The sequence below is a fragment of the Heterodontus francisci genome, chromosome 16, assembly GCF_036365525.1.
Source record: "Heterodontus francisci isolate sHetFra1 chromosome 16, sHetFra1.hap1, whole genome shotgun sequence".
Lineage (NCBI taxonomy): Eukaryota > Metazoa > Chordata > Chondrichthyes > Heterodontiformes > Heterodontidae > Heterodontus > Heterodontus francisci.
In genome coordinates this window covers 30,368,198-30,389,465 of record NC_090386.1, presented here as the reverse complement: position 1 = coordinate 30,389,465, position 21,268 = coordinate 30,368,198, and the positions used below count along the sequence as shown (strand labels likewise).

The window sequence follows — 21,268 nt, the reverse complement described above, 5'->3', positions numbered from 1 at the left end:
ATAAATGGGTGGTTGATGTTCGGCACAGACTCGGTGGACCGAAGGGCCTGTTTCAGTGCTGTATCTCGAATCGAATCTAACTGGAGGAGGTGACTCCACAAATATCCCCATCCTCAATGATGGTGGAGGCTACAACATAAGTGCAAAAAACAAGGCTGAAGCATTTGCAACAATCTTCAGCCAGAAGTGCCAACCTGATAATCCATCTCAGCTTCCTCCTGAAGGCCCCAGCATCACAGATGCCAGTCTTCAGCCAATTTGATTCACTCCGCGTGATATCAAGAATGATTGAAGGCACTGGATACTGCAAAGGTTTTGGGGCCTGACAACATTCCATCAATAGTACTGAAGACCTGTGCTGCAGAACTTGCCGCACCCCTAGCCAAGCTGTGCCAGTACAGCTGCAACACTGGCATAGAGTTATAGAGTTATACAGCACAGAAACAGGCCCCTCGGCCCATCGTGTCCATGCCGGCCATCAAGCTTCTATGTATTCTCATCCCATTTTCCAGCACTTGGCGCGTAGCCTTGAAGGCTATGGCATTTCAAGTGCTCATCTAAATACTTCTTAAATGCTGTGGGGGTTCCTGCCTCTACCATCCCTTCAGGCAGTGTGTTCCCAATTCCAACCACCCTCTCAGTGAAAACAATTTCTTCAAAACCCCTCTAAACCTCCTGCCCCTTCCCATAAATCTATGCGAGCTGGTTATTGACACCTCCACTTAGGGAAAAAGTTTTTTCCTATCTACTCTATCTATGCCTCTTATAATTTTGTGTGCCTCTATCAGGTCTCCCCTCAGCCGTCTCTGCACAAAGGAAAACAACCCCAGCCTATCCAGTTTTTCTTCATAGCTGAAATGCTCCAGCCCAGGCAACATCCTGGTGAATCTCCTCTGCACCCTCTCCAGTGCAATCACATCCTTCCTATAGTGTGGCGACCAGAACTGTACACAGTACTCCAGCTGTGGCCTAACTAGTGTTTTATACAGCTCCATCATAACCTCCCTGCTGTTATATTCCATGCCTCGGCTAATAAAGGCAAGTATCCCATATGCCTTCCTAACGACCTTATCTAACTGTGCTGCTGCCTTCAGTGATCTATGGACAAGTACACCAAGGTCCTTCTGACCCTCTGTACTTCCTGGGGTCCTACCATCCATTGTATATTCCCTTGCCTTGTTAGTCCTCCTAAAATGCATCATCACACACTTCTCAGGATTAAATTCCATTTGCCACTGCTCCGCCCATCTTATCAGCCCATCTACATCGTCCTGTAATCTAAGGCTTTCCTCCTCACTATTTACGACACCACCAATTTTTGTGTCATCGGCGAAATTACTGATCATACCTCCAATATTCACGTCTAAATCATTAATGCACACTACAAACAGTAAGACTCCCAGCACCAATCCCTGCGGTACACCATTGGTTACAGGCCCCCACTCGCAAAAACAACCCTCGACCATCAACCTCTGCCTCCTGCCACTAAGCCAATTTTGGATACAATTTTCCAAATTGCCCAGTATCCCATGGGCTCTTACCTTCTTAAGCAGGACTTATCAAAAGCGGCAACTACCCGGCAATATGGAAAATTGACCAGGTATGTCCTGTGCACAAAAGGCAGGACCAGTCCAACCCGGCCAATTACCATCCCATCACTCTACTTTCAATCATCAGCAAAGTGATGGAAGGTGTCATCAACAGTGCTATCAAGTGGCACTTGCTTAGCAATAACCTGCTCACTGATGCTCAGTTTGGGTTCTGCCAGGGCCACTCAGCTCAAGACCTCATTACAGCCTTGGTTCAAACACGGACAAAAGACCTGAGCTAAGAGGGGAGGTGAGAGTGACTGCCCTTGACATCAAGGCAGCATTTGACCGAGTACGGCATCAATGAGCCCCAGCAAATCTGGAGTCAATGGGAATCAGGTGGAAAACTCTACGCTGGTTGGAGTCGTATCCAGTGCAAAGGAAGATGGTTGTGGTTGTTGGAGGTCAATTGTCTCAGCTCCAGGACATCACTGCAGGAGTTCCTCAGGGTTGTGTCCTAGGCCCAACCATCTTCAGCTGCTTCATCAATGACCTTCCTTCAATCAAAAGGTCAGAAATTGGGATGTTTGCTGATGATTGCACAATGTTCAGCACCATTCACGACTCCTCAGATACTGAAGCAGTCCGTGCACAAATGCAGCAAGACCTGGACAATATCCAGGCTTGGGCTGATAAGTGGCAAATAACATTTATGCCACACAAGTGCCAGGCAATCACCATCTCCAACAAGAGAGAATCTAGCCATCTACCCTTGACATTCAATGGCATTACGATCACTGAATCCCCCACTATCAACATCCTGGGGGTTACCATTGAACTGGATTAGCCGTATAAATACCGTGGCTACAAAAGCAGGTCAGAGGCTAGGAATCCTGCGACGAGTAACTCATCTCCTGACTCCCCAAAGCCTGTCCACCATCAAGTCAGGAGTGTGATGGAATACTCTCCAGCTCCAACAACACTCAAGAAGCTTGACACCATCCAGGACAAAGCAAATATTCACTCCCTCCACTGCCTCCGCACAGTGACAGTAATGTGTACCATCTACAAGATGCACTGCAGCAATGCACCAAGACTCCTTAGACAGCACCTTCCAAACCCACAACCTCTACCATCGAGAAGGACAAGGGCAGCACATGCATGGGAACACCACCACCTGCAAGTTCCCCTCCAAGCCACACACCATTCTTACTTGGAATTATATCGCCGTTCCTTCACTGTCGATGGGTCAAAATCCTGGAACTCCCTTCCTAACAGCACTGTGGGTATGCCTATCCCACATGGACTGCAGCGGTTCAAGATGGCAGTTCGCCACCACCTTCTCAAGCGCAATTAGGGATAGGCAATAAATGTTGGCATAGCCAGGGACGCCCACATCCCATGAATGAATTAAAAAAAAGTCTAAGTCATTAATATACAGCAAGAAAAGCAATGGTCCTGGAACTAACCCTGAGGAATCCCACTATATATATATATTTATATATATATTCAAGTCCTTCACTGCAGCGATTATTGCTATGTAAGTATATGAAGCAGGCACTAGCACAGACTCCAAAGAAACAATAGTTTAAACTATGAAGATGCCTGGCCAGTGACGCCCACATCCCAGGAATGAATAAAAATAAATTTGCATTGTTCGAACAGATGTAATGAAGATGGAAAAACTGGGAGAATGGAATAGAATCCTTACAGAAAGTGGGGTGTGAGGAAGCATAATCAAGGTAGCTGTGGGAGTCGGTGGGCTTACAAGGGAGGAAGCAGTGTTGGATCTGGTTCTGGGAAATGATGTAGGGCAAGTGGAGTATGGTACAGTAGGAAATCATCTGGCTAACAGCGACCACAACATAATTTGGTTCAGAACAATTATGGAAACAGATCAGAAACTATCAAAGGTAAAAATGCTGAACTGGGAAAAAGCTAATTTCAATGATTTCGGAAGGAACCAACAGAGGTCGATTGGAAAAGGTGATTGCAGGATAAAGCAGTAACAGAGCAGTGGAGTGAAGGGATAGTTCTGATACACACTAAACATATCCCTTTGATGGTAAACGTACAGCATCCAAAGCTAATGCACTCTGCCTAACAAAGGAAATAAAAGTTCAAATAAAACAGAAAAAGGAGGCTTCTGACAAATGTCAAGAGCACGATTCAGATAATAACCTGGAAAATTATGGAAAGTACAGGAGGGAACTGAAAAAAATAATACAGGAGGCAAAGAGAAGTCATGAGAAAAGACTAGCACACATTAAATTGAACTTATAAAATGTAAGTGATTAGCTAGGGAAAGTTGGGCCTGTTAAGGACCCAAAGGGAAATCTTCATGTAAAGGCAGAGGACATGGCTAAAGTATTAAAGAAGTACTTTGCATCTGTGTTCACAAAGGAAGCAGATGATGTTAAGGTTACAATAAAAGAGGAGAGAAAAGTTATCGCCAGGAAAGTAATAGAGAAGATGTACTAAAAAGATCAACATTACTGAAAGTTGGTAAGTCATGTGGTCCAGCATCCTAGATTGCTGATAGAAGCAAAGGTAGAAATAGCAAAGGCATTGATCACAATCTTTTAATCCTCACTGAATATGGGAGAAGTGCTAGAGAACTGGAGAGTTGGTAATGTTATACCACTATTTAAGAAAGGGGAGTGGGATAAAGAAGGAAATTACAGAGCAGTCAGTTTCACATTGGTGGAGGGGAACGTATTGGAAACCATTATCAGGGACAAAATAAACTTTCATTTGGAAAGGCATGGGTTAATCAAAGAGTGCCAGCATGGATTTATTAAAGGCAAATTGTGATAACAGAGAATGTTGATCAAGGTTGTGCAGTAGATGTATATATTGATTTTTGGAAACCTTTTGACAAAGTGTCAAACAGGAGGCTTATTAAAAAGATGAAAGCCCACGGAATAAAGGTGAAATTAGTCGTATAGATACAAAATTGGTTCAGTGACAGAAGGCAAAAGATAGTGGATCGATGAATGTTTCTCAGACAAGTGGACTGGTGATGCATCAGGTCTTTTTTGGGTCCATTACTCTTTGCAGTTTATATAAATGTCTCGGGTGTAGGGAGCAGCATTATAAAGGTTGTAGATATTGCAAAACCTGGCAAAATAGTAGACTGTGATGAGGGATAGTTATAGGCTTCAGGATAACATAGAAAGAATGGTGAAATGGGCAGAAGCATGGCAGATGGAGTTCAATGTGAAGAAATATGAAGTCATGCATTTCGAGAGGTCGAATATGGAAAGATGGTATACTATAAATAGCATGATTTTAAAAGCATAGATGAGCAGAGAACTTGGTGTCCATATACACAAATCCTTAAAAGGTGGCAGGGTAAGCTGCTAAGGTGGTTAAAAAAGCAAATGAATTACTTGGTTAACAGTGTCTGATTTTGAGTTCTTGGCTCTCAAATCTCCTTCCCTCTCTTATCCTGTCTTTCTGTCCACACTCACACTGCTTTGGGGTAAGTTTCACAAAATGCTACCAATATTTGAGTTTCCATTTTAAGAAGATAAGGAAAGTTAAGGACAAACAAAGGCCATTCAAAATCATTGAACTTGCCCCTCTAGCATTTTCATCCACCCAGCCCAATATCCAAACACTTCTTGAACTGCCCTTTGCTTCCACTACTTTCCAAATCTTCTGAGTAAAAGTATTTGTTTCCAAGATCTGTTAAGAATTTTCATTAAGTTTATGAAACTTTGTTCGACTGACTGACAAAATGATTTTCAGAATTCACCTCATCTCTGCCATTTAATACTTTATATACTGCAGTGGGGTCACTCCTTAATCACCTTCTCACTATACCACAGCACTTGAGCTTCTCTAATCTTTTTTGCTTTTTTCATTTGGGATCAGTTTTATTGCTCTTCCATCCAATCTCTAATACCTGTATCTCCATTTTGAACTGTGAACACAACATTCTAAGTGTTGATTGTCTGGGCCATTATTAACATCTCTGTAGACTGATAGTCCGTTGCTTTGGTTATGTATCCAGTTATTCTGTTTGGTTTTTTAACTGTTTCTCTGCATTGCCTTGATAAGCAAATTCGATGGCCTGCACAGCGGCTTCTCTTGCTCCATCTCGTTCTGTCTCTCTCCCAGAACTGGAGTTTCCAGGTTAACAACTTTTATAGGCCACCTACACATCCTCCTTTCCACGGCCAAGATCCAGGGCCTACCAAACTAGAAATATTTCTCAGCATGTCCAAATAACAGCACTCTCCAGGTAAGGTTGCCAACTCTGGTTGGATGTACACCTGGAGGTTATATCACATGACCTACCTCCTGCAAGTCAAAGAGACATATTTTCTCAATCTCTGTTATTTTTATAGTTAATAAAGGAAAGTGATCAAAGAAAATTAAACACTGGAGGGTTGGTAACCTACCTCAAGGACTTGGTGCTGGATACTTTCACAAAAGAAATTTTACCTGTTTTTCCTTGTATTAGTGGGATCTGAGAGCTGACCTGTTTTACATCATTACCTCGTTTCATAGATTCACAGTTGGAAATGCACAAGGCTGTGTGTACTATCGACATGATGCACTGCAGCAACTCTCCAAGGCTCCTTCGACAGCACCTTCCAAACCCCCAATCTCTCCCACTTAGAAGGACGAGGGCAGCAGATGCATGGGAACACCACCACCCACAAGTTCTCCTCCATGCCACACACCATCCCGACTAGGAATTATATCAGGATTGGCAGCTAAATGTTCTGGGATTTAGAAGCTTCAGGCGGGATAGAGGGGGATGTAAAAGGGGTGGGGGAGTTGCATTACTGGTTAAGGAGAATATCACAGCTTTACTGAGGGAGGACACCTCGGAGGGGTCATGCAGCGAGGCAATATGGGTGGAGCTCAGGAATAGGAAGGGTGCAGTCATGATGTTGGGGGCTTACTACAGGCCTCCCAACAGCCAGCGGGAGGTAGAGGAGCAGATATGTAGACAGATTTTGGAAAGATGTAAAGGTAACAGGGTTGTAGTGGTGGGTGATTTTAAATTCCCCTATATTGACTGGGACTCACTTAGTGCTAGGGGCTTGGATGGGGCAGAATTTGTAAGGAGCATCCAGGAGGGCTTCTTCAAACAATATGTAGATAGTCCAACTGGGGATGGGGCCGTACTGGACCTGGTATTGGGGAATGAGCCGGCCAGGTGGTCGAAGTTTCAGTAGGGGAGCATTTCGGGAACAGTGACCATAATTCCATAAGTTTTAAGGTACTTGTGGATAAGGATAAGAGTAGTCCTCGGGTGAAGGTGCTAAATTGGGGGAAGGCTAATTATAACAATATTAGGCAGGAACTGAAGAATTTAGATTGGGGGCGGCTGTTTGAGGGTAAATCAACATCTGACATGTGGGAGTCCTTCAAACGTCAGTTGATTAGCATCCAGGACCAGCATGTTCCTGTGAGGAAGAAGGATAAGTTTGGCAAGTTTTGGGAACCTTGGATAACGCGGGATATTGTGAGCCTAGTCAAAAAGAAAGAGGAAGCATTCGTAAGGGCTGGAAGGCTGAGAACAGACGAAGCCCTTGAGGTATATAAAGACAGTAGGAAGGAACTTAAGCAAAGAGTCAGGAGGGCTAAAAGGGGTCAGGAAAAGTCATTGGCAAACAGGATTAAGGAAAATCCCAAGGCTTTTTATACATATATAAAGAGCAAGAGGGTAACCAGGGAAAGGGTTGGCCCACTCAGGGACAGAGATGGGAATCTATGTGTGGAGCCAGAGGAAATGGGCGAGGTACTAAATGAATACTTTGCATCAGTATTCACCAAAGAGAAGGACTTGGTGGATGATGAGTCCAGAGAAGGGAGTGTAGACAGTCTCGGTCATGTCGTTATCAAACAGGAGGAGGTGTTGGGTGTCTTGCAAAGCATTAAGGTAGGTAAGTCCCCAGGGCCTGATGGGATCTACCCCAGAATACTGAGGGAGGCAAGGGAAGAAATTGCTGGGGCCATGACAGAAATCTTTGTATCCTCATTGAGGTATCCTACAGGTGAGGTCCCAGAGGACTGGAGAATAGCCAATGTTGTTCCTTTGTTTAAGAAGGGTAGCAAGGATAATCCAGGAAATTATAGGCTGGTGAGCCTTACGTCAGTGGTAGGGAAATTATTAGAGAGGATTCTTCGGGACAGGATTTACTCCCATTTGGAAACAAACAAACTTATTAGTGAGAGGCAGCATGGTTTTGTGAAGGGGAGGTCGTGTCTCACTAACTTGATTGAGGTTTTTGAGGAAGTGACGAAGACGATTGATGAAGGAAGGGCAGGGGAAGTTGTCTATATGGACTTCAGTAAAACCTTTGACAAGGTCCCGCATGGTAGACTGGAACAAAAGGTAAAGTCACACGGGATCAGAGGTGAGCTGGCAAGATGGATACAGAACTGGCTCGGTCATAGAAGACAAAGGGTAGCAGTGGAAGGGTGCTTTTCTGAATGGAGGGCTGTGACTAGTGGTGTTCCGCAGGGATCAGTGCTGGGACCTTTGCTGTTTGTAGTATATATAAATGATTTGGAGGAAAATGTAGCTGGTCTGATTAGTAAGTTTGTGGACGACACAAAGGTTGGTGGAGTTGGGGATAGTGATGAGGATTGTCAGAGGATACAGCAGGATATAGATCGGTTGGAGACTTGGGCGAAGAAATGGCAGATGGAGTTTAATCTGGACAAATGTGAGGTAATGCATTTTGGAAGGTCTAATGCAGGTGGGAAGTATACAGTAAATGGCAGAACCCTTAGGAATATTGACAGGCAGAGAGATCTGGGCGTACAGATCCACAGGTCACTGAAAGTGGCAACGCAGGTGGATGAGGTAGTCAAGAAGGCATACAGCATGCTTGCCTTCATCGGTCAGGGCATAGAGTATAAAAATTGGCAAGTCATGCTGCAGCTGTACAGGACTTTAGTTAGGCCACGCTTAGAATATTGCATGCAATTCTGGTCGCCACACTACCAGAAGGACATGGAGGCTTTGGAGAGGGTGCAGAAGAGGTTTACCAAGATGTTGCCTGCTCTGGAGGGCATTAGCTATGAGGAGAGGTTGGATAAACTCGGATTGCTTTCACTGGAATGACGGAGATGGAGGGGTGACATGATAAAGGTTTACAAAGTTATGAGCGGCATGGACAGAGTGGATAGTCAGAAGCTTTTTCCCAGGGTGGAAGAGTCAGTTACTAGGGGACATAGGTTTAAGGTGCGAGGGGCAAAGTTTAGAGGAGATGTGCGAGGCAAGTTCTTTACACAGAGGGTGGTGAGTGCCTGGAACTTGCTGCCAGGGGAGGTGGTGGAAGCAGGTACGTTAGCGACGTTTAAGAGGCATCTTGACAAATACATGAATAGGATGGAAATAGAGGGATATGGGCCCCGGAAGTGCCAAAGGTTTTAGTTTAGGCAAGCATCAAGATTAGCGCAGGCTTGGCGGGCTGAGTGGCCTGTTCCTGTGCTGTACTGTTCTTTGTTCCTTCACTGTCTCTGGATCAAAATCCTGGAACTCCCTTCCTAACAGCGCTGTTGGTGTACCTACACCCCAAGGACTGCAGACGTTCAAGAAGGCAGTTCACCACCACCTGCTCAAGGGCAATTAGTGATGGACAGTAAATGCTGGCCTAGCCAGCAACGCCCACATCCCATGAACAAATTAAAAATAAGGCTATGAATCAAAACAGGCTGGTTCCTGTCGTCATTTTCACAGAAGCTCACTCCCACAGTTAATTCAAATCATCAAGTAAAGATAGTTGACGGCTGTGGTAAAAATAGCAGCTTCTGATTCGTCGGTAATAAGGTCATAAATGCAACAGGCACACAACTGTCGCTGTGAGGGGAATGTTAGGAATGACATTTACGATCCTTAACACTAACTGCCTGCACTGCAATGTAAACAATATTGAAGGGTCACTGACCCGAAACGTTAACTCTGCTTCTCTTTCCACAGATGTTGCCAGACCTGCTGAGTGATTCCAGCATTTCTTGTTTTTATTTCAGATTTCCAGCATCCACAGTATTTTGCTTTTATTAAACAATATTATTGTTGCTTTTCATTTTTTTCAGCGTCGGGTAAGAGTTTTTACATAAACACTTTCTCCCCTCATGAAGGAGTCACCTTCTGTAGGGATACAACAGCCCTCCAATTCCTCACCTACTTGGGAATTCTTCATGTTTGAGCTAGATAGTGAAAGTTACACACCTGATGCATTCCTTGCCCAATGCCCACACTTGCACATATTTCCATAGGAGTCACTGAGTAAGAATCATGAGAGAGAATTCTGACTGAATATTCCTGGTGCGGCAACACTGAGTTCAACTACTGGTGGCCTTTCTGAGTTCAGCATAGGCTGATATTTGGACCTAAGTCCTTCCTGGTCTGTTCATGTAAATTGACTATGGGCAGCTGGCAATGAGTGGAAATTGGTAGGTCGATGCATTTGGGCACTCAATATTGAAATGAAGCATCTACCTGTTGTTATCTGTGGGTAGTGCTCTTGTCTTTGGGTCAGAAGATTGTTGGTTCAAGTCCCACTCGAGACTTGAGTATGTATTCTAAGCTGACACTTCAGTGTTTAGTACTGAAGGAGTGCTGCAACTTCTTTTGGATAAAACATTAAACTGAGACCCCGTTTGCCCTCTAAGGTGGACATAAAGGATCCAATGGCACCATTCAAACAAGAGCAGGGTGTTCTCCCCGTGTCCTGGTCAATATTTATCCCTCAACCAACATCACTAAAAGAGATTTTCTAGTAATGATCTCATTGCTGTTTGTTAAACCTTGCTGTGTGCAAATTGGTTGCCAAATTTCCCTATATTACATCAGTGACTGACCCTGTGATAGGCACTATATAAATGCAAATTTTTCTTTCTTTCTTACCTGTTGAGTGTCAAGGATCCAATGAGTTTCATGTTAGAGATAGCTACCTTAGCAGACACACTGGCATACTGTAACGATCAGAAACACATCATAAAATATCTCATGGCAACTTTGAATGTAAAAATATTAGGATGCATCACAGACAAATAAGATTTTCATAACTGTACTCACGATGTCCAGGACAAAAAGCGGTGCGAGAGATGAATTTGGAAGAATTGCAAATGTATCAATAGCACCATACACTTGAACGGTGATGTTGTTCGATGTGGACTTCAGAACGGGCTGTCGACTGGCATGAAGGTTCATTAGTATCAGCATGTTGGGATAGAGCTTCTCCACCTGGAGACAGGTACAAGCTTATTAATATTTACATCATTTTCCCCTTGGGGACAGGGTACAAAGTGTTATTATCTGGAGACTGTGCCAGGGTGGAAGTGAATAGAGACCGTTAATATCAGGTAACAAAGTATGCAAACCTCATGAAGCACTTACCTGAGGTATCAAAACACCAAAGGTGGATGTGTTTAATCTGACCGGAAGGTGTTTTGGAATCTGGAGAAAACAAAAAGTCAATCAGCCAAAGTTGTTACAGTATTTTGTGTGAATATTTTGTTAAACAATTTGCAAAGGGAAGTGTGACATAGCAGTTATAAATGGAGCATAATCTGGATTTCAAAACCCGTGTGCACTTCTGAGGTTGGATTTGAGTTATTATGTTCCCAATTGGCCTCACAGATTGTACAGATCCTGGCCCAGAGAATTTGGTAAACATTGAAAAGAATACAATATTTCTAAAGAATTTGCTCTCTATGATTAAGTTTAGATTGGTTTAAAGTGATTGATCGTTGATCTTGGTCATGTCCCTCAACCTGCAAACTCGAAAAACAAGGAAACAGACTCTGAAAACCACAGAAAAATGGCCAAAATCAGGGATATAATTCTAACATTTATTGCACTCTGGGTATTCAAATCTAATACATCCATTTTGAACCATTCTTTTCTAACGCTGTGATATAACCTCCACAAATGGAAAATAAAAATGAAGGAAGCTTCACTCTGGAATGTGCTTAATTTCTTTTGCTCTCACACCTGAAGGGATCAACATATTAAGATTACAGCATCAAAATACAATAAATCTTTATTCCTTCTTACCAAGATGTGCAGAAATGAAACTAACATATTCTAAATATACATTACCCTTCAGATATTGTACCGCCAAAAAGAAATCAAAGGTCATAAGAACATAGGAACATTAAAGCATAAGAAATGAGGAGGAGGAGTAGGTCGTACGGTCCCTCGAGCCTGATCCACCATTATTTTATACATCAGCTCCACTTTCCTGTCCTATCTCCACATCCCTTGATCCCTTAGTGTCCAAAAATCTATCAATCACAGCCTTGAATACACTCATTGACTGAGTACCTACAGCTCTCTGGGGTAGAGAATTCCAATGATTCACAACACTCTGAGTGAAGAAACATCTCAATCCTAAATGACTGACCCTTTATCCTAAGACTAACTCCCCCCCCCCCCCCCCCCCAGTTCTAGACTTTCCAGCCAGGTGACACAGCTTCTCAGCATCTACCCTGTCGAGCCCTCTAAGAATTTTATATGTTTCAATGCGATCACCTCTCATTCTTCTAAACTGTAGAGAATAGAGGCCCATTCTACTCAATCACTTTTCACAGGACAGTCCTCGCATCCCAGGATTCAACCTTCATTGCACTCCCTCTAAGACAAGTATATCCTTCCTTAGGTAAAGAGACTAAAACTGTACACAGTACACCAAAGCTCTACATTACTACAGCAAGACTTCCTTACTCTTGTATGCCTACTCCCTTGCACTAAAGGCAAACAGACTATTGTCCTCCTTAATTGCTTGCCTCACCTGCATGATAACTTTCTGTGATTCATAAACAAGATCTCCCAAATCCCTCTGAATCCCAACATTTTAATAGTTTCTCACCTTTTAAAATTATTCTGCTTTTTTATCCTACCAAAGTGAATAATTTCAAGCTTTAGGCTTGAAAGACATTTTGAAATCTCAGAAAGTCAGGAAAACAGAGCAGGTTTGAAAATACATGTTGGGATTTCATTGGACAATTGAGATATGTAGTCCGGTACTGCCTTCTATTTCATCCTTGAGGAGCAACTTGATGTAACAACAATTAGCAAAATACATTGGGCTGGATTTTCTTCTCCCACCTTCCAGGCTCAGCGATCCATTTTTAAACGGCAGCCAGCCCTGCCGACTCATTTAAATTTTTAAAGGAATACCCCCCCAATGTACCACATTAGAACCTATTGCCCCTTTTCCCCCCTCAATAACAATTAAATATGATATTTGCCCTCCTCCCCCCTCCCCCTCAAAACACTTGCCTGCAAGACTTGACCTTTCACCCTCCAAACTGATCAAATTGCAAAGGTCACCCCTTCCCACCCTCCCCTACATTAGTAATTGACATTTGATCCCGTTCCCTGCCACCGCCACCCCCCCCCCCCACCCCATTGCAGTAAAAATCATAAATTCCCCCATTCCCCACCACGGTGGCACCAGCTTTCCCTGGTCGGGAAAGTGAAGGCGCGTGAGTGCCGACTGCTGCTCGGAAGATCGCGGCCTGAAGGTAAGATCGCTGTTGATTTTATTTAAATGCATTCATTGGATTAATTTAAATATGTTAAGCCGGGTCCTGTCGTCCAGTGGTAGTGGGGCTTGCTGCCACCAGGAAAATCTGGCCCAGCACTCCTGGCATCAGGCTCCATGGTGGGCACAATCTTCCAGCCCTGCCCCGCACCCTCCCCCACCCCCTGCAACGGAGCCAGACATCGGAATTTCAGTAACATCCAGGCCATTGAGTTTACAGTCGCCAAGTGAAAAAGATAGGGCTGGAGAAAGGGGTACTGAACATTCAAGATTTAACTTCTTATGTTTTACTGTTTCATTGATATTGAAAATTCACTGAAAACTTCATACCTCACACGTCATGAGATACAGAAGTAGTTTTAAAAACACAGTTTTTGGATCTGGTTTACATGTTTTGAAGTTTTAGCCAGCCGACTCAAATGGGACCATCCAGTCCAAATTCAGACTAATGGCTCCCTGAGAATCATCTCACATTCCAGCTATTTGGCAGCACAAACAGATGTTCCTCCAGTGATGGAGCCTTCCAATGACTGGCAACATTCCATTCCAAAAACTCATCCAGTCTGTGAGGATGTGGAATTTGAATGAGAACACTGTGTCCTCTGAACAAGAGACCAATACTTCAGGATCTACACTGGTTGTGAACAAATGGAACGAACAGTCTACGTACCATATTATCAGTGATGTTCATACGCAAGGCTCCAGCTTCATAATAGGCAAATCCTGCTGAATTTGCAAAGAAGTCCGACAGTCCCAAGTACATCATGTGTTTAGCTTGTTTGGAGAGGCTAACTGGGGGTGGACGGAAGGGAGGCTCTTTATGTTGTCCCACTCTATAAAATTGACCCTAGAAAAATGATTTAATACATCAAACGTCAGGTTTGCAATACATATCAACAGAGATGACAGATTATTGTTCTCAGAGGTTCTAGGTTATTGGGGAGGCACGTTTCCAGAACTGACATTTCATTTTTTGACATATCTATTCAGCCTTTTTCAAGTTCCTGTGTACAAATTATCTTCCGAGCTCGCTGAGCCAGTGGCAAAAAATGCAGCAAAGGGAGTAATGACAGGAGCAGATGGATCAGAAACGGCCGAAGGGACAGACCCTATATCCCTTATTGGCTAGAATCCAAATCACACTTCATTCAGATAATTACATTTGACATTACTGTGTAGTTTTTGAGGGTACTCACCCTACAAGCCAACCAAACAAAACTCAGGAAAGCTGAGGAAAAGCTTAAAAAAAAACAACACAGGCCCCCATAATGTTGACGACACATAAAAACAAGGCATTGATGAAAAACTGCCTTGAAAAATGTCCTATGCCCAAGGGTCACATTTCAAAGCAAAATGTAAAATACACTTCCCCATGAATAAACACACACAGACACACACACACAGCCAGAATCAGTAGATACCTTCAAATCCAGGTCCATGAAGGTGTTTGTGATTGCAATTGGATTAACCAGGGAATAGTCAAGCTCAACATATTTGTCAATGCGGTAAGAGACTGGGAACATAGAGGGAAAAAATCATTAAATATCAGACTGGGCTTCACAAAGTTAAAAAATTATTGTCTTTGAATTGGTCACATTATGTATTCTAAAAATTATGAACTTCTAAAGTACACAGCTTTGGATCTCTCAGTAATTCTGCCAATGTCCTAGTGGGTTAAAGAGTTGTCTAGATTAATGTTGAGCTACACCAACCTGAAAGATCCCAGGTTTGATTCCCAGTCTATGCTCAATTATCTGATCTGGGCCAGAGTAAAGGTCAGGACTGCAGTTGGTTCCTGTTCCAAGGTGAATGTGTGGACTTTTAGTGAGGGCAAAACTAGGCTTGGCCTTGATGTCCTCCATCTCTCAATGAGTTGGACATTCCTTCAGCTCAATGTCAAAAAGAAACGAAATCAACATTGCTGCTCTGTTTGCCCCCGAGATGAGTTTTTTTTTACTCCATATCTGGTCCATTGCCAAGACTACATTCTTCCACCTCTAGAACACAGCTCTCTTACTCCCCACTGCTGCTGAAGCCCTAATCCATCCCTTTGTCACTTTCAGCATCGATCTCTTAAATGTTCTCTTCACCAGGCTCCTCGCTTCCAACCTTCACAGATTTCAGTTAATTCAGAACTTCATTCCATGTTGTCTCCTGCACACTCATCACCAAGCTCCATTGGCTCCCTGTACTCCAGTTAATCACTTCAAGATCCTTGTCCTCATCTTCAAACCCCTGCATGTCCTTGCTGTTTCCTGCTTTAGTGACCTTCCCTTTCAGCACCTCCCAGCCTTCCTTCACTGATCCTCTGACTCTACATTATTCCTGGTTCTGTATTCCTTCTCCATCATCAGAGGCTAAACTCTTAACCACAATGCCCCACTTTCAGAATTCTCTCAAAAAACGTTATCTGACCAACGCCATCATTGCCTTCAAAATCGTACTAAAAACCCACCTCTAACTCAGTAAAGGACAGGTGTCAGCCTTGGCTTGGTGGTAGTACACGCGCCTCTGAGTCCGAAGGAGAGAATGCTGCATTGTCAGAGGTCCCAGGGGTGAGATGTTAAACCAAGGCTCCAGCTGCCACATCAGGCGGGCATAAAAGATGCCATAGCACTAATTGAAAGAGAAGGAAGGGAGTTCTCCCTGGCATCCTGGCCAACACTTATCTCTCAGCTACCATGAAAAAACAGGTTATCTGGTTGTTATCTCATTGCTGTTTGTGGGATCTTGCTATGCACAAATTGGCTGCCATGTTTCCTACATTACAAAAGTGACTACACTCAAAAGTATCTAATTAGTTGTAGAGTGTTTTGTGATGTCCTAAAGCCATGAAAGATGCCATATTAATTTCATAATTTCCTGATTTCTTTTCTTCCACTGGAGGGAAAATGGAAGGGGAATGATTTCCATACGGAGAGGAATAAGAAACAGTCATCCTAATGGGAGTTTCATATCAAAAGCCAACCTATAGATAGATGCACCTTTCAATACTGAACTGAGCCATACAGACCAGAGAGATTTGAGGTTCTCAGTTAGCTGAACTCAGCTGGAGAATTTTAGTCAACAATCTAGACTGGTGGGGGAGAAATCAGCCAGGGTTCCTGCTCTTGATAACTATCCAGTGATTCATGCTGGTTAAATACAGGTTAAGTACATATGAACATATGAATTAGGAGCAGGAGGAGGCCACACAGCCCTTCCGCCATTCATTAAGTTCATGGCTGAACTGATTACTCCACATTTCCAACTACCCCCGATAACCTTCCACCCCCTTGCTTGTCAAGAATCTATCTATCTCTGCCTTAAAACTATTCAAAGACTCAGCTTTCACTGCCTTTTGAGGAAGAGAATTCCAAAGACTCACGACCCTCTGAGAGAAAAAAATTCTCCTCATCTCTGTCTTAAATGGGTGACCCCTTACTTTTAAACAGTGACCCCTAGTTCTAGATTCTCTCACAAGAGGAAACATCCTTTCCACATCCACCCTGTCAAGACCCCTCAGGATCTTATATGTTTCAATCAAGTCGCCTCTTGCTCTTCTAAATTCTAGCAGATACAAGCCTAGCCTGTCCAATCTTTCCTTGTAAGACAGCCCGCCCATTCCAGATTAGTCTAGTAAACCTTCCCTGTACTGCCTCCAAAGCATTTATATCCTTCCTTAAATAAGGAGACCAGTACTGTACACAATACTCCAGATGTGGTCTCACCAATGCCCTGAATAGCTGAAGCATCACCTCCCTACTTTTGTATTCAATTCCCCTCGCGGTAAATGATAGCATTCTATTAGCTTTCCTAATTACATGCTGTACCTGCACACTAATCTTTTGTGATTAATTTACTCGGACACCCAGATCTCTCTGCATCTCAGACTCTGCAATCTCTCACCATTTAGATAATATGCCTCTTTTTTATTCTTCCTGTCCAAGTGGACAATTTCACACTTTGCCACATTATACTCCATTTGCCAGGTCTTTACCCACTCACTTAACCTATCTATATCCCATTGTAGCCCCCTTATGTCCTCTTCACAAGTTATTTTCCTACCTATCTTTGTGTCATCAGCAAATTTAGCAACCATACCTTCGGTCCTTTCATCTAAGTCATTCATATAAATTGTAAAAAGTTGAAGCCCCAGTACAGATCCCTGTGGCACACCACTCGTTACATCTGGCCAAGCATAGAATGACCCATTTATGCCTACTTTCTGTTTCCTGTGAGCTAGCAAATCTTCTATCCATGCCAATTTGTTACCCCCTACACCATGAGCTTTTATTTTCTTCAATAGCCTTTGATGTGGCACCTTATCAAATGCCTTCTGGAAATCTCAGTACAATACATCTATCGGTTCCCCTTTATCCACAGCATATGCAACTCCCTCAAAGAACTCCAATAAATTGGTTAAATATGATTTCCCTTTCACAAAACCATGTTGACTCTACCTGATTACCTTGAATTTTTCTAAATGCCCTGCTATAACATCTTTAATAATAGCTTCTAACATTTTCCCTAAGACAGATGTTAAACTCACTGGCCTGTAGTTTCCTGTTTTCTGTCTCCCTCCCTTTTGAATATTTTCCAATCTAACGGAACCTTTCCCGAATCTAGGGAATTTTGGACAATTAAAACTAACACATCAACTATCTCACTAACCATTCTTTTAACACCCTAGGACGAAGCCCATCAGGACCCGGGGACTTGTCAGCCCGCAGCTCCAACAATTTGTTCAGTACCACTTCCCTGATGATTGTAATTATCTTCAGTTCCTCCCTCCCTTCCATTTCCTGATTTACAGCTAATACTGGGATGTTACTTGCATCCTCTATAGTGAAGACCGATGCAAAATATCTGTTCAATTCATCTGCCATCTCCTTATTATCCATTATTAATTTCCCAGACTCACTTTCTATAGGACCAACGCTCACTTTGTTAACTTTTTTAAAAAAATATCTATAGAAACTCTTACTCTCTGTCTTTATATTTCCAGCTAGCTTTCTCTCGTACTCTAATTTTACCTTCCTTATCAATCTTTTAGTCATTCTTTGCTCTTTTTTATATTCTGTGCAATCTTCTGACCTGCCTCCCATCTTAGCACAATTATTGGCTTTTTCTTTAAGTTTGATAGTATCTTTAACTGTTTTAGTTAACCACGGATGGTGAGTCCCCCCTTGGAATTTTTCTTTCTCGTTGAAATGTATTTATTCTGTGTATTCTGAAATATCCCCTTAAATGTCTGCCACTGCATCTCTATTGACCTATCCCTTAACCTGATTTGCCAGTTCACTTTAGTTAGCTCTGCTTTCACGCCCTCATAATTGCCTTTATTTCAGTTTAAGATACTAGTTTTGGACCTACTCTTCTCTCCCTCAAACTGAATGTAAAATTCAATCATATTATGACCGCTGCTACCTAGAGGCACCTTAACTATGAGATTATTAATTAATCTTATCTCGTTGCAGAATACCAGGTCTAATGTAGCCTGCTCTCTGGTTGCCTCCAGAACGTATTGTTCCAAGAAAGTATCCTAAAAACATTCTATGTATTGTTCATCTAGGCTACCTCTGCCCATCTGATTTTTCCAGTCTATATGTGGGTTAAAATCCCCCATAATTATCACTGTACCTTTCTGACAAGCTGACATTATTTCTTCCTTTATATCCCGTCCCACAGTGTGGTTAATGTTAGGTGGCCTGTACACCACTCCCACAAGTGGGCTCAGCTATTTTTGTTTTTGTTTTCCAGCTTTTGCAGTTTATTTTCTTTTGTTTTATATGACAACTGTCTAAGGTGAAGATCTAGCCACTGGACAACAAAGTATCTCCTGCATGAGGCTTTGGAAGATCGTGGGTGGAGTGGTGTTGTGAAAAATAAAGCAACCTACTCTTCATGGTCTCCAGATGTTTTTCCAGTCCATTGACTGCATTGGAGACTATTGGACAAATCTGTATCAAAAATAAAGTAAATGGCAATTAGAAGATTAACAGATACTTGACCCGGCCCAGGGTTTGAAGGGTTTGTAATGTGAGTTCACTGTTGTTGTACAAACAGGCAGCTGAATTATTTGATGTGCAATTGGATATGAAGAGTTGTACCTTTCGGTTAAGAGAAGAGCGAAGGGGTTTCTCTAGGAACCTGGAGAATTTATTGAACAGCCAGCTGTAAAATAAAAAAAAGTTACAATTGGTTAAAATAAAAACTCTTTGCACGATCTGTACAGCAGTCTCTTAAAAATTAGGTGGCATTCAAAGTAATTCTTGATATGCAGCAAAATTCACAGGTAAGTTAAGGTATATTCTTGAAATTAAAGTCACCAAATGGTTTATCAGCTGCCCTTCATGCTGTCATGACCCTGTAGTTTTTTTTGTCGGAATATGCGGTTTGCTTTTAAGGCTTGCAGAGGATCAGTATTACTTTAAGAGCTGGCAAGCCTTAGGAGTTACAGGAAGGTGCATTTTTGTTAGCTTAGAAACAGCCATTTGGAGACTGTGATTCAAAGAGTGCATTCTCGATATCATGGAAACAGCCACTGGGAGCGAGCCTGATGCGATACATTTGTTACAATTCAGTTTGAACTAGCAGTATGTAAGACAGTTTGAACACACAGAGAGAAGACACAGCTGTAATGAGCACACCTGAAAAAGAGCTCTCAACCATTTAAACTGAAGGAAGAGGATATTAGTCTGATTATTATTATCTCTCAAAATTCTAAAAACATCGAACAAAGATAGAGATCTCTGGTAATTTAAATTGAAGAAAAGGAAGTTAGACCATTACAATCTTTATCCGTTAAAAAACTCTTAAAATCAGATTGATTCCATTGAAAGTGTTTGCAAGTTGTTAATTGTTGAAATTCGCTGGAGAAGGAAAGCATCACCGACTGAAGTTAGACTACGGACTGTTCTACTGCGGAAGAACCTTTCTTCCCACATTGGACGACTGTGAGGACTTCAAGCAACCTCAGACTGTAAATTTACAAGGACTCTAATTTTTTCTATTTTAAATGCTGTTTATATCTTCATAGTGTTTAAGAATTTAGTTCTTTTAATTAAAGAGTTAATTTGTTGATTTGAAGACACCTGGTTTGGTTAGCCTCATTCGGGGGTTAATAGATGGTGCAATTTGATGGGTTTTTCTTTAATTTGGAAAGTTTTTAAATGATATGTTAGCCAATCTGTGGAGCGATGGGATTGAATGAACAGTGTGTAGGTCCCACCACTATCAGAATCATATATTTTGATTGGGGGCTTTGACAGGAGCAGTCGGTCGTAACAATGCGAATAAGGCACTTGATTTCATCATTAAACCAAAATAAATCCCAGTGAATGATAATCTTCGGATTAAACCTAACAAAACCCAGAAACATCAATGTCAATAATCCCAAGAAACACTTCATTTACTGTTTACACTGGCCAGCACCATCAGTACTAGAAACACTCTCAGTTGCCTGCGGTTATTTGAAGAAAAAAATTAGAACTTGCATTTATTTATTTATTTAGAGATACAGCACTGAAACAGGCCCTTTGGCCCACTGAGTCTGTGCTGACCAACAACCACCCATTTATACTAATCCTACATTAATCCCATATTCCCTACCACATCCCCACCATTCTCCTACCACCTACCTACACTAGGGGCAATTTATAATGGCCAATTTACCGATCAACCTGCAAGTCTTTGGCTGTGGGAGGAAACCGGAGCACCCGGCGGAAACCCACGCGGTCACAGGGAGAACTTGCAAACTCTGCACAAGCAGTACCCAGAACTGAACCCAGGTCACTAGAGCTGTGCGGCTGCGGTGCTAACCACTGCGTCACTGTGCCACCCGCCTTTCACAGTCTCGGGATGTTCCAAAGTGCTTCACAGTCAATTAAATAGTTCTGAAGTGTATTTGCTGTTGTAATGTAGGAAATGTGGCAGCCAATTTGTGCACAGCAAGCTCCCACAAATGCCCACCAGATGAGTAACCAGGTCATCTGTGTTTTTTTTAAATAAGTGATGTTGTTTGAGGCATGAAGATTGATGAGAACTCCCCTGCTCTTCTTCAAAGAGTGCCGTGGGATCTTTCGCACCCATCTAAGAGGGCGGACATCTCAGCTAAAAGATAGCATCCCTGATAGCCTGTGAGTCAGATTAGTGCAGCAATTACCTTGGTGCCATCACGGGACCTCTGCCTGTAAACCGAAACTCTCAGGCGTTCCTCCTGTGTCTGCTTAG

General features: G+C 42.6%; 1 protein-coding gene across 1 annotated transcript in view; it reads right to left on the bottom strand.

Moving 5' to 3' along the window:
* Positions 1-21,268, bottom strand: part of LOC137378035 (bactericidal permeability-increasing protein-like) — a 62,292-nt gene that overhangs the window by 21,035 nt on the left and 19,989 nt on the right. Inside the window, exons 6-12 of the mRNA XM_068048076.1 lie at positions 19,147-19,210; positions 18,936-18,996; positions 14,476-14,567; positions 13,725-13,901; positions 10,903-10,962; positions 10,582-10,749; positions 10,411-10,478 (exon numbers count right to left, since the gene is read on the bottom strand). Of these exons, the coding sequence (XP_067904177.1) occupies positions 10,411-10,478; positions 10,582-10,749; positions 10,903-10,962; positions 13,725-13,901; positions 14,476-14,567; positions 18,936-18,996; positions 19,147-19,210 (690 nt within the window). The remainder of the gene's footprint in view (positions 1-10,410; positions 10,479-10,581; positions 10,750-10,902; positions 10,963-13,724; positions 13,902-14,475; positions 14,568-18,935; positions 18,997-19,146; positions 19,211-21,268) is intronic.